This window comes from Babylonia areolata, chromosome 1 (assembly GCF_041734735.1).
Source record: "Babylonia areolata isolate BAREFJ2019XMU chromosome 1, ASM4173473v1, whole genome shotgun sequence".
In the NCBI taxonomy this organism is placed as follows: Eukaryota; Metazoa; Mollusca; class Gastropoda; order Neogastropoda; family Buccinidae; genus Babylonia; species Babylonia areolata.
In genome coordinates, this window is record NC_134876.1 from 7,750,631 (window position 1) to 7,765,630 (window position 15,000).

Below are 15,000 nucleotides of genomic sequence, written 5' to 3' on the forward strand. Positions count from 1 at the left end.
GCCATTCTAACCTCAGTATCATCATTTATCACGACGAAATATAACTCTGTCAAAACGATCCTTACAAAATCAAACGTGACCATTCGAACCTTAACGAACCCATTCATCTCATCATTCAACTAGCATATACCATTTTACCTTAGCGTTCTTCAAAATACGAGTTAAATACTTTAATTCAGTTTATGCTAACTCGTTATAATTAGAAACATCAATGAATATTTTGTACAAGGTTTTTAATTCTGTTTTCTATCTATCTATCTATCTGTCTGTCTGTCTATCTATCTATCTTCCTTTCTACTTGTTCCTTCCTCCCCCCCCTCGCCCCCCCAGTTCTTTCTTTCGTTCAAAATCTTATATATATATATATATATATATATATATATATATATATATATATATATATATGCATATATATAACAATCTCGTGTTTGGAAGTATAGTAGGAAATGGATGTAATGCAGGCGACTGAACACTAAAACTAAAAGAAATAATATTCACCAGTACACTGGGACCAGTCATCTTACAATCAAACACCACGACACAGACTGTTGAGACTGAACATCCGCAGTCACACGCTTCATTAACTCTCTCCATACGAACGGCGAAAGAGACGACGTTAACAGCGTTTCACCCCAATTACCATCATCAAAATATTGCAAGCGGAACGCTCTTATACTGAAGAGGTGAATGTTGACAAAGAATACCACAAATTCTGACGACGGAAGCTAAAGGTTGGGTCATTCAGACACCCACTGGACATCCGAAGGGTCTGTGTAGAGGAGAAGAGAGGACTGGCCGTACTGAGTGAGTTAAAGATAACAACCACAGCATGTCCTCTTCAAAGTCTGCCGTTTACTTAAAAGGTCTACACACCAAACAACCAAGGAACCAATCGGTGAGCAGTCATGAACCAGACCATCCACCCACCCAACAAGTGCTCAATCGAGCGCAATAGCCGAGTGGTTAAAGCGTTGCACTTTCAATCTGAGGGTCCAGGGTTCGATCCTCGGTAACGGCGCCTGTTGGGTAAAGGGTGAAGATTTTTCCGATCTCTCAGGTCAAAATATTTGCAGACCTCTTAGTACCTGAACCCCCTTCGTGTGTATTCGCACGCAGAATATCAAATACGCACGTTAAAGATCCTGCAATCCATGTCAGCGTTTGGTGGGTTATGGAAACAACATACCCAGCACGTACACTCTTGAAAACGGAGTATGGCTGCCTACATGGTGGGATAAAGAAACAAAATGGTTATACACGTGAAGCCTGAAATCTGACTGAATGACACAGGAAACGAATGAGTGCCCAATGGCAGTCGTCAGTCGGCTCTACCCAGGTGGGCAGCCTGTTCTGCTAGTGACCCTGCGATTGTAAAGCACTTAGAGCTTGGACTCCGACCGACGATAGGCGCTATATAAATATTCGTATCGTGTCGTATCGTAAAGCGCTTAGTGCTTGGTCTCCGACCGAGGATGGACGCTATATAAGTATCCATATCATATCGTATCGTATCGTATCGTATCGTATCGTGGTATCGTATCGCATCGCATCGTATCCTTTCGTATTGTATCGTATCGTATCGCAATCCAAGAGGCGCACTGTGTGACTCACCTGCACACGCCTTGTTGAAGACATCTATGCTGTCCAGGGCAGCGTCACTCGTGCGATTGGGCCCCACTGTCCCTTCAAACACCAACTGTGTGTGCGCCCGTACACACACACACACACACACACACACACACACACACGGACGCACGCACGCACACACACACACACACACACACACACACACACACACACACACACACACACACACACACACAGTTTGAATAAACGTTACACTGAAGGAGAAACTCAATTTCCGAAAAAGTTCAACTGGATCGGAGCACATAAAAAGAAGGGGGAAAAAAGAGTCAAAAAAAGAAAAAAAAAGAAGAGAAACACGCGATAGATACGACCTAAATAAATGAAAGAATGAATGATGAAACAACCCTCCCCCACGCCCCACCCTCCACCCCCTCGCCCCGAAAACGGAGTATGAGTGCGGGGATTAAAACACAGCAAAACAAAATGGTCATGCACGTAAAAGCCCACTCGTGTTTACGAGTTGACGCGGGAGTCGCCGCCCACGAACGAAGAAGGAGAAGAAAATGAAAGAAAGAAACAAACAATCAATTAACATAAAAAAGCAAACACAACCAAAATGAAATAAACGGAACAAATGAACACTGTCCTCGCTGTCCCCACCCACCCCCTCCACCCCACTCTATTCTTCCTCTCCCCCTTCCCTCCCCATCCCCCCCCACGTCCTCAACCTCACGTTATTCTTCCACCCCCATCCCCCCACCCACCCCCTCCACCTCAACATATTCTTCCTCCCCCACCCCTCCACCCCCTCCACTTCACTCTATTCTTCCTCTCCCCCTCCCCCCACCCCTCCACCTCACTCTATTCTTCCTCTCCCCCTCCCCCCCACCCCCTCCACCTCAACATATTCTTCCTCCCCACACCCTTCCACCTCACTCTATTCTTCCTCTCCCCCTCCCCCCACCCCCTCCACCTCAACATATTCTTCCTCCCCACACCCTTCCACCTCACTCTATTCTTCCTCTCCCCCTCCCCCCACCCCTCCACCTATTCTTCCTCTCCCCCTCACGTAAACCCCTCCACCTCACCCTATTCTTCCTCCCCCTCCCCACCACCCCCTCCACCTCACCCTATTCTTCCTCTCCCCCTCCCCCACCCCCTCCACCTCACCCTATTCTTCCTCTCCACGCCCCTCCTCCATACCCCTCCCCACGCCCCCAGCCACCACCCCCACCACACACACACACACACACACACACACACACACACACACACACACACCTACCTGGTACAGCCTAGTGGCCACGTGGAGATCCACGTGCCCAAAGTTCCACTGGTTGCCGTGGGCACCGGAACGCGTCCATAGCGCGGTCTCCGAGCCGTTCAGGTGCCGCAGCTTGACTGCCAGGCTGCCCATGCCACTGCCGTGCATGTGCCAGTAGAACTGCACGCACCGGCTGCCCTCGCCCTGCCATGCACGCGCGTGTCAGTCACGTGCATATGTATGTACACACACACACACACACACAAGCACACTCTCGTCTAATAACAATCACGAACAGTGAAAAGACGCTAAACTAAAGAACGAACAATACAAGCACACATTATAATAATACTGTATACACACACACACATACTTTACACACACACACACACACACACACACACACACACACACACACACACACACACACACACACACACACACACACACACACACACACACACACACACGCAGCACACACATTATGCACACCGCAAACGAGGCACACACATTCGCGTACATAGACGCGCGCATGCACGCGAGCGCGCAGACACACTGCACACACACACACACACACACACACACACACACACACACACACACACACACACACACACACACACACACTAACAAACATACACTCACACGCATTAATACTCGACGAAAATTCAGCAAGAGGTCATTCATTCTGTGATTTGTTCGTTTGTGCTTGCTGTTTGTTGTTGTTGTTGATGTTGTTGTTACAAAAATACACGAGCACTGTCTATTCAGGAACAAGTCATCCATCCATCCATCTATCCATCCAGCCATCAATCTTTACACACATACACACATACATACAGACAGACAGATAGACATATATACAGACGTACGCACGTACACGCATACATATATAAAATGCATAACAACACACACACACACACACACACACACACACACACACACACACACACACAGAGTGGGGAAAGCTGGGAGAAAATGAGGTCCTTACATGTAACAAAGGCGTTTTCAGGCGAGCATTGTCTCTCTCTCGTCGTCGGGAAGACTCGATGTAAATGTAGGACCCTGAAAGAGCGAGAGAGAGAGATGAACAGAATGAGCAACAGTCGATTAATGTTCTGTCGAAACAGCTAGAAAGCACACTCGCCAACGCACGTGCGTACACACACACCCACACCCTTTCCCCAACACACACCCCCTGACACACACACACACACACACACACACACACACACACACACACACACACGAACAACAAAAACCCAAAACACATACTAGTACACGCACATACGCGCAAGCACGCACGCCATGCACACACACATACACACACACATACACACACACACACACACACACACACACACACACACACACACACACACACACACACACACACACACACACACACACACACACACACGTGCATTCACACACACACAAATGTATGGGCGCGCGCGATCGCATGTATGGACACACACACACACACACACACACACACACACACGCATGTCTCTCTTTCACGGCATGTCTCTGTATAACCATGCGCGTGATCTCTCTCTCTCTCTCTCTCTCTCTCTCTCTCTCTCTCTCGTGATAAACATATAAAATATATCACAACAAGGTTTAGACTGGGTATTTCTGATTTGGCTGTACATAGGTTCAGATACAAAAATGTTAAAGAATCCGAGTTGACTTGTCCTATGAGTAAACGTTCAAAAGAAGATGAAATTCACTTTGTTATTTGTTGTGAAGTACTGAAAGAAATCAGAGAAACTTTTATTCGACCCAGATACTATCGACAACCTTGTCTTTTCGAACTGGTTTTATTGTTGTCTTGTACTGAACCTGATGTCCGAAATTTGTCTCTGTTTTTCTACGAAGCCTTTAGATATCGGGAAATTCTTACTTCTTCATGTTCCATATTGACCTGATATATCCATAGTTGCATTGTCTTGATCCCATGTCTAAAAAAGGGATGATTATTGTCTGTTCATATTCCCCTTCATGAGGGGCTGAAATGAATAAACCATCTGAATCTGAATGTGAAATCGCTCTCGTGAACTTTGTCACGGATAAAGTCTATGTTCACGCTCCTTTCACACGGGTCACTCGCCCATGATAAGGACAGAAATCTGGAGTTTTGAGTCTCTCTGTCTCAGTCATCTTCCCCCCCCCCCCCCCCCCCCGCCCCCCCCCCCCAACCCCCCTCTCCGTTCCCCCCGCACCCCCCATCTCCAATCATTCTCGTCTGTATCCATCTTCCTCACCCTCTCTCTCTCTCTCACTCCTCTTCCTTTCTCAGTTCACCAACCCCGCCCCCACCCCCACCTCCCTTTCTCTCCCGGCCCTTACCCCCCCCCCCTCTACCCCCCACTCCCCCACCTCCCTGACCTGAGGGGCAGTTGAAGGGGTCGCAGTCAGGACCGGTGTTGATGGTACTAGTGCCCCCGGACAATTTGCGCCAGTCAAACACGTCGTCCCTTCTGTCCTGCTCCAGAGCACACCAACCCGTGTCGAACGTGCAGTGGAACGAGTCCGCCGCTCGCCCTGAAATTCAGCGTGCCCACACACCACGTTGTCATGTTTGCTCGCCATCGTCATCGTCAGTCATCGTCATCGTCAGTCATCGTCATCGTCAGCCATCGTCATCATCGTCATCGTCAGCCATCGTCATCGTCAGTCATCGTCATCGTCAACTATCGTCATCGTCAGTCATCGTCATCGTCAGTCATCGTCAGTCATCGTCATCGTCAACTATCGTCATCGTCAGCCATCGTCATCGTCAGTCATCGTCAGCCATCGTCATCGTCAGTCATCGTCATCGTCAACTATCGTCATCGTCAGCCATCGTCATCGTCAGTCATCGTCATCGTCAGTCACCGTCAAACTCATCGTCACACAAAAAATTATAAATGCCGTTGTTGTTGTTGTTGTTGTTGTCGTCGCTGTCGTCTGCGTCATTTTCATCGTCGTCATCACTACGATACCTTATGTAATATGCCAACACTGTCGACAGTGTGTCTAATCTGTGCTTTTTTCTTGTTGCAACAAGTAGGGTATATAATAAGCAGGCAGACGAAACTTTTTTTTCGCAGCAAAATTGAAACCGAACCGAACAGAACAAGAGCTGGGAATTCGTGTGAAGAATCATTCAAATAAATGAATAAATAAATGAATGAATGAATAAATAAACAGACAGACTAGTTGGTCAAAAACAACTAAATGAATTTATATAATAAAATAACAATATATATATATATATATATAACGAAATTTGAAAAGAGCTTATCCTTTGGAATGTGTTTTTCCCTTCTACTCGTCTTTCCCAGATCAATATGATATATACCTAGTAGCTTATCAATAGCAGAAGCACTTTTCCTTCTTCCCAGCAAACATTGGAAAACAACTAAAAATTGCAGGCAGAAAAAAACGAAAGAAAAAAAAAGAAAAGAAAAAAAGGTGGCGCTGTCAATGTAGCGACGCGCTCTCCCTGTGGAGAGCAGCCCGAATTTCACACAGAGAAATCTGTCGTGACAAAAAGAGTGACATGAATACAGACACAAACACAGTGTCACATTCTCTCAGGACGTGTGCGTGTTCCGTCTGCTACTGTGGAGTGATGGCCTAGAGGTAACGCGTCCGCCTAGGAAGCGAGAGAATCTGAGCGCGCTTGTTCGGATCACGGCTCAGCCGCCGATATTTTCTCCCCCTCCACTAGACCTTGAGTGGTGGTCTGGACGCTAGTCATTCGGATGAGACGATAAACCGAGGTCCCGTGTGCTAGCATGCATTTAGCGCACGTAAAAGAACCCACGGCAACAAAAGGGTTGTTCCTGGCAACATTCTGTTGAAAAATCCACTTCGATAGGAAAAACAAATAAAACTGCACGCAGGAAAAAAAAAAAAAATATATATATATATATGGGTGGCGCTGTAGTGTAGCGACGCGCCCTCCCTGGGGAGAGCAGCCCGAATTTCACATAGAGAAATATGTTGTGATAAAAAGAAATACAAATACAAAATAGAAATACAACAAACAGTGACTACCACCACCAGAACTCCCACCACTCTCTCTCTCTCTCTCTCTGTCTCCTTCATCGTGCATGCACATGCACCCATCCACTGAAAACATAAAGTTTCAACCTGTTGTTAATGTTTTGTGGTTCAATACGGTGACCGGTGAGCCTGCTCATCAAAACGTCTTCGAATTGTCAGTATCATCACCATAATCATCATCACCATTATTATTATTATCATCATCATCATCATCATTATTATTAGTAGTAGTAGTAGTAGTAGTAGTAGTGGTAGTAGTAGTAGTAGCAGTAGCAGTAGTTATAATAATAATAATTATTATTATTTTTATTATTATTATTATTAATAGTAGTAGTAGTAGTAGTAGTGGTAGAAGTAGGAAGAGGAGGAGGAATAGGAGTGTAATCATCATCATCATCATCATCATCATTCAACCAACAGTGTGTGTGTGTGGGGGGGGGGGGGGTGCGTGCGTGCGTGCGTGTTGCATGTGTGTGTGTGTGTGTGTGTGTGTGTGTGTGTGTGTGTGTGTGTGTGTGTGCGTTTGTGTGTGTTTGTGAACAAACCATCATTACACATACTTTTCAGTTTAACAACGTGTGTCATCTCAGAGTGCACTCCAAGAGCTTGTTACCTTAGAAACGACTTTGGATGTTTTGCCATTGAAAACTGTTATCCTAATGCTTCCGTGGTAGCCCTTCAGATAATTCCAACTATCCCTCCTCGAAAGCCAAAAAATATCTTGACTGTCACTGTCACTTGCAGAAGATTTTTTTTGTTCGATAACTTGCGCAACACTAGCCTTTGGTGAAAAAATAGTTCAATGAAGTCAACGCCAGCTTTGTATTATCTAAAACATAAAAAAATAAATAATGATCGCTGACCTTTTTTTTCCATAAAGCAGAAACACGTTTATTTTTCAAAGTTGTAGAACGGGAAAAGTGATACAGACACGAGCAAATGAAAAAGTAGATGAATTGACATGACCCTAAAATCATAAGGGCATGCAATAACATTAAGGTAAAAAAAGCATTTTAATCACTAATTTAGATTACTGTTCAATTGCAAATAAACGACATTAAACAAAAACTAACGACATCGCCTATTGCAATATAAGTTCAATTTCTAAAGAACAAAATTTAAACTATATAAAAAAACAAAAAAACAACAAAAAAGAATAATAACCGAAAACAAAACAAAACAAAGAAATCAGAAAACACGTTCGCTGTTTATAGATTACAAGTCTCGATGTTAAAATATTAAGAGAATGTCAATAAAACAAATAAAATTAAACAACAACAACAGCAAAAAGAGTACAAGTTATTGTGGTCAGAAATGTTCACGTTTCTCCCATCGTGCCGAATCAGGGCAGTGTGTGTGTGTGTGTGTGTGTGTGTGTGTGTGTGTGTGTGTGATAGTTTTTAAAAGTGTACTGTTCCATTTGGCCCTCAAAGAAAACAAAAGAAAGATAAAGAACTGCACCAGCGATTCTTCTACGAGTACATTTATCAACTACGAGTAAATAAGCTCTTTACAAAACTTAGATAGCTAACTTTCCTGATATTTTTTTTTAACACTGAAATAGTTGTTTCAGAAGTAACTTTTCTACATAAGTTTCAGACTGCACCATGGATTTGACAAATCATGAACGGCGAGAGAGAGAGAGAGAGAGAGAGAGAGAGAGAGAGAGAGAGGAGGAGAGAGAGACAGAGAGAGAGAGAGGAGAGGAGGAGGAGGAGAGAGAGAGAGAGAGAGAGAGAGAGAGAGACAGACAGACAGACAGACAGACAGACAGACAGACAAACAGACAGAGACAGAGACATAGAGACAGAGACAGAGAGACAGAGAGATGCGCTTATGACGAACTGAATGAAACCAACGTCCTTCAGCGTTACCAGAGAACCGACAACAACAACAACAAAGTCCAGCCACTTTGTCCTTCTTGAAATAAGCCGACGACAACAAATCAACCGACTTGGGCAACAACACTGAAAAGCAAACGATGGTTGCACGCACCACCACCCTACTATACTATACCTGTGGCAAAAATGACACCGCCAGACACGGTCCCCACACGGGCCAGGAAAACGCAGACAACGACGGCAACGGCAGCAGAGAGCCGCGACAGAAAAAAGTGTTGCGGGAACATCTTACAGCGATAGCTGAAGGCGCCAGATCACTCATCTCTCCGCTCACGTCTCCTCCCCTGGTCTGTCTGTCTGCTTCCCAGCCAGTAGAGCGGTCGTCGTTTCAGCTTGGCCTGACGGACATGCCGGACTTGGTCGGTTCTTTTAGGAGCCCGACTTGTTGCGTCCGGTGCCCGTTTCCTGGATGATCTATCTGCCGGCAACACGCGCACTCTCTGGGCACACGCCCTTGGCAGGCAGGACCAAAGCAGACAGACACCGCTGTCTTGTCTGTGTCGCAGTTATTATCATCAGTCACCAACTCTTCACTGCTGGCGCATCATCCTTTCGTTGTTGTATGTAGTATGTAGCTTCAATCACCGATATGTATGGCGGGACATTAAACAAAATTCCTCCTCCTCATCGTTGGCAGACTTTGAAAATCAAATTTTCTTTATTTTCTTTTTAGCAGAATAAACACCTGACCCAACCATCGATACGAACCACCTAACAGCGATTAAAGACACTGTTTTTGATACTCTCATCTCCCACGTTAAAAAGAAAGATACCTTTCCTATGTGATGATATTTGTAATGATGCAATCAAGAAGGTCACGGGTTGAAAGAGTGAAACAAGATTTGGCATGGGCAACTGGACTAATTCCGTACCTGTATAAGGAGAAAAGGAAGAGGGAGGCGACAGACTTGACTGCATTACACTTGGAGCAACATGGACTGGACGAAGCCAATGAAACGTTGAGTGGGAATGACATTCAGAGAAGCATCTCGCGATTTGATTCCTAAATTCAGACTAATTACAGGAGACCTCCAATTATTTCAACAGCTTTGTTCAGGACGATGGTGGCAGAATGGTTAAGACACTCAGCTGCCAATATCGAGAGTCCGTGAGGGTATTATCATTACTATAATCTCTCTTTTTTGTCACAACAGACTTCTCTGTGTGAAATTCGGGCTGTTCTGAGGAGCACGTCGCTACACTGAGAGCACCACACTACATGTATGGGTTCGAATCCCGCTCTCGCCCTTTCTACCAAGCTTAACTGGAAAATCAAACCGAGCGTCTAGTCATTCGGATGAGACTATAAATCGAGGTCCTGTGTGCAGCACGCACTTGACTCACTGAAAAAGAACACATGGCAACGAGAGTGTTGTCCTCTGGCAGAATTTTGTAAAAGAAATCCACTCTGATAGGAACACAAATATAGACCTCAAGACCTAAGTGCACTGGTTTATGCTGCTGATCAGACATCTGCATATCAGATGTGGTGTAGCGTATATGGATTTGTCCGAACGCAGTGACGCCTCATTGAGAAACTGAACCGTCAGGATTCAGCCATAGAAAAGTACTACGCAGCAGGTTTAAGGTTGGTTCAGAACACGGTTCAATGGAGAAAAGGAAGAGGGAGACGCCAGGCTTGGCTGCACTACATACAGCCAGTCGTGCATTTGAAGCAACATGGACTGGACGAAGCCAATGAAACGCTGAGTGGGCAGACATTCAAAGAAGCATCTCGTGATTTGATTTCTTATCTTAGTATGATTACAGAAGACCTCCGATCATTTCAAACAGCTTTTTTTCCGGAAGTGATTTTTGCTGTCACCAATTGACTGCACCACAAGTGATGAGACAGATGATGAGTGTTCCTAATTAGACCATGGTAGTAATGAGAGGACGCGAGAATGACGGAGATTACAACGACATCTTTCGAATCTTATTCACTTAAAATAATGAAATAAAAAGTTTTTCACGTATACTTAAACGGGGGTGGGGTGAGGGTTCGAACTACTGAGGCCTAAAATGGCGAAGGCTGGAGCCATACTGACTGCCTCCCATTTCATGCATGCATCTTTGAGAATGTTGATCAGAATTCATGACTCATGCTGCACGTGTTTGAATCTTAAGGGTTTGGTTATCGGAGGGGTATAGACTCAGTATGCGAGGAAACACAAGAGTACAAATATACATATTCTAAAAAATAAAAAAAAATAAAATTAAAATTAAAAAAATAACGGATCTTCAGCGCAACAATTATATATCTTCATCATCCATATCCATCATGGAAAATAAAGAAACACTCTTCCAGATGCTCCGGTGGCCTTTCATGCCCTGCTCCTTAGGTAACCTCTGATATCCAACCAATACCGCCTTTTAATTTTGGTTTATGTCGTGTCATTGTTTTCAAAACTGACGCGATGGAAGCGTTTACTCAGTCTACCTTGGCGACCAAGTTATTGCCGTCGTCGGAAAGGTGTAAGGTGTCGTAGTAGGTGGTGTCAACGCCCTGTATGTACAGGTTCTTTGATGATATCCTGTACAGGCTGAAGCAGAACATGCATCACTGAACACCAATTGATTCAGAAGTATAGTACAGTACAGAAGAAAATGATGCGTAGCCTGCTAGTAGCAGCAACAAAGAGACTGAGGCTGACTAAAATTTTTAACTCTCTCCATACGAACGGCGAAAGAGACGACGTTAACAGCGTTTCACCCCAATTACCATCATCAAAATATTGCAAGCGGAAGGCTCTTATACTGAAGACGTGAATGTTGACAAAGAATACCACAAATCTGACGACGGAAGCTAAAGGTTGGGTCATTCAGACACCCACTGGACATCGGAGGGGTCTGTGTAGAGGAGAAGAGAGGATTGGCCGTACTGAGTGAGTTAATGTAGGTATGATGACTGCGGGTTCAGGATAATCGGTGTGAGGGGAACACTACTCGGTCATGAACGGTAAAGTACATGGAACGGGTTTAGAATAGAGAACGACTTAATTTAAAACGAGTCACAGACCTCAAACTGAACGACTTGTTGACAACAGCACCACCATTTATTCACGAGCCTTCCATGAAGAAGCACACGCCCAGCTGCTCAGCGGGATCAACAAAACGAAGAGACACAGGCGGGGCTTTGTGTCCCTGGAGATAACGAAGCGGAAGACAGAGGGAAGGGCCAGGAATCAGGGATGTGGGTCACAGCTACGGGAGGGAAGAGAGGTCACACAGTGTTGGCCATTGTCCCTGTCATGACACTGTCCAATGTCACACGCACGCGCACGCGCACATATACATACATACATGTATACCATACAAACACACACACACACACACACACACACACACACACACATACGCTTTCCTCCGCCAACACGCTATCTCTTCTCCACGTTTATTAGGCTATTAACCTTTTTATTTATTTTTTTTAAACTTCAATTCAATTCACGTTGTTTTCACTCTAGCTGTCTACGGATGGCACGCTCAGAACACAAAAAATGTATTAAAAGCATCATAAAAACCGACTGAGTACTCATATCAGAAGTCGAAAAATACGTACCATCCCATGTACAAAGAATAAGCAATATCTCTTCCATTCATACATATCAGAGTATGGGGTGCGCAGAATTTCCAGAAGGAACAATCATACCTGTTTATTTTGAATGGTTGGATCTCATTGCGGCTGTCTATGATTACGTTTAACTCACTCAGTACGGCCAGTCCTCTCTTCTCCTCTACACAGACTCCTCGGATGTCCAGTGGGTGTCTGAATGACCCAACCTTTAGCTTCAGTCGTCAGAATTGTGGTATTCTTTGTCAACATTCACCTCTTCAGTATAAGAGCCTTCGCTTGCAATATTTTGATGATGGTAATTGGGGTGAAACGCTGTTAACGTCGTCTCTTTCGCCGTTCGTATGGAAAGAGTTAAACCTCTTGCATCGTCTTAGTCTTCACGATGAATTGAAACTACCTAAACGCATCTGGTTTTTGATGGATATTGTTGTCGTTTTTTGTGTTGAACGATCTGTTCGTACGTTTACTAACTGATATAATGCTGCAGACACTAATAATTATTTGTTTATTGAGTATGCTTTAATCTAGAAGAAACGGATTTTCTGTACAGTCTACTGGTCAGTATTGCACGGTCCATTTCAAAAAGCATTACCGTGCGGTGTGTGGTGCGTTCCTCATTTTGTTCGCCTTTGTAAAGAAGGCAGAGAAAGAGAGACATGTGTATTAGTGTGTGCATACGTGCGATCGCATGAGCACATGCATATGCTTTTGTGTTTGTCTGAATGCACGTGTGTGTGTGTGTGTGTGTGTGTGTGTGTGTGACGGTGTGTGTGTGCGCGCGCGCGCGTGTGTGTATATCTGTGTGTGTGTGTCTGTGTGTGTCTGCGTGTGTCTGTGTGTGCATGGCGTGCGTGCGTGCGTGCATGTGGGTGTACTAGTATGTGTTTGTTTTTTGTTGCTGTTCGTTTGTGTGTGTGTGTGTGTGTGTGTGTGTGTGTGTGTGTGTGTGTGTGTGTGTGTGTGTGTGTGTGTGCGCACGCGTGCGTACGTTAGGACATCTGATCCAGGTGTCGTCCAGCGATCAGGGTACACCCGGTGTTGTGTCTTGGAGAAGAAAGGCACTGTACCGGCTTCCGAATTTCTTCACCCCACCCAGGTGTATCGAGTACCCGACTTTGGTTGGAGATTTAAAAACAAAACGGCGGAGGGAAGGAGAGGACTGGCCCCAGCCTTCCTGTCCCGATGCCGTGGACATAAAGGATATGAAACCACTGTCCCGATGGCCATGGAAGGCTGTGAAACCTTTAATCAGTAACCTTAAAGCCCTTACATCGCCAGCTATGTTCAGCCTGCTTCCAGCTGCTAGCCGGCTAAGTCAGCTGCTCAGTGTAGATGAAAACCCGGCTGTGCAGCAGAGCAGCCGGTGGGAATGAGGGGTACTCGATTTTTCGTTGCCATGTGGCACGAACTGTCAACTGTCAGCAGCAAAATTTCTGCCAACTGACTTTCAGTTAGACTTGTAACTAGCTGTCCCATATAACGTGGACTTAAGCGAGAGTGCTGGATTCTAAAACTGGCAATTGTTAAAAAAAAAAAAAAAAAAAAAAAAAAAAAAACCCGCTGAAAATCGCTCCAAACCGCACGAGAGCTGGTTCAACAATGAAAGGGATGTTTCCGGTACATGTGGCAGGAAGTGTGGCGGAGTTTGGTGATATCTATTGAAGAGTAGCGCAAGTTTGTTAACTCAAATGCTTAAGTCGCCGATCGGCGCCAGCAGCGTTCTCCCTACAAGCCGGCGTGCTGCGACTGTGGGTGTTCTCGCTGCAAGTCACCGAGCGACAGCCAAAGCGACCATAGGGTGGTTCAGACGGCTCAAAGGTCTACTTACCGGCGTCCAACTGGTGGAGGCTGGAGCAAGGGCCGATCAGCAGGTCGTCTACTGCGATGTCACTGTGGTAGCCGCTGCCCACCACCGCCTCAATCACCATCTGCACACACACACACACACACACACACACACACACACACACACACACACACACACACACACACACACACACACACACACACACGTGGTAGGTGCACACAACGAAGGCAGATGAAAAAGATGAAGAAGAGTAGGAAAAGGAGGAAGAGGAAAAGGAAAGCGGGGATGATGAAGAAGAAGAAGAAAAAGAAAAAGGTTGTTATTAAGTTCCATATTTGAGTAGTACTTTATGGACTTTTTTTTTCAAAGTATAGAAACTACAATGAAACATTCCGAAAGCTCGATCTTTGAACAATATTTTATAGGTTTAATGTTGTTCCAAAGATTAAAGAACATTCAAGGGTTTGGGGATCTCAAACCTTGGCTGTTTTGTTGCGCTCTGCTGGAATCAACGAAAGGAAATGATTGAGGCCAGGACAGAGACAGTGGCTACAGCATTGTATCATTGTGTGTCCGTGTGGTGGTGAGCATCACAGCTGACCCTCCGACCTTTACCGTGTGTCGTCCGTCAGGTCAAAGGCCACCAGATCACTGACTCCATGCAGTCTGTGGCTTATCGGTACTTGGTTCTGATCGGTACTCGGGTCTTGTCGGTATACCTGCTTCTGTCTGATTCGTACTTGGGTCTGATCGGTACTCGGGTCTTGTCGGTATACCTGCTTCTGTCTGATTCGTACTTGGTTCTGATCGG

The 15,000-nt window shown here is 45.2% G+C and overlaps 1 protein-coding gene across 1 annotated transcript in view; it reads right to left on the minus strand.

Annotated features, from left to right (window-relative positions):
- LOC143275316 (MAM and LDL-receptor class A domain-containing protein 1-like) overlaps positions 1–15,000 on the minus strand; it is a 47,591-nt gene that overhangs the window by 7,399 nt on the left and 25,192 nt on the right. The window contains exons 13-17 of the mRNA XM_076579361.1: positions 14,211–14,310; positions 5,243–5,398; positions 3,843–3,916; positions 2,873–3,055; positions 1,612–1,696 (exon numbers count right to left, since the gene is read on the minus strand). Coding sequence (XP_076435476.1) covers positions 1,612–1,696; positions 2,873–3,055; positions 3,843–3,916; positions 5,243–5,398; positions 14,211–14,310 — 598 coding nt within the window. The remainder of the gene's footprint in view (positions 1–1,611; positions 1,697–2,872; positions 3,056–3,842; positions 3,917–5,242; positions 5,399–14,210; positions 14,311–15,000) is intronic.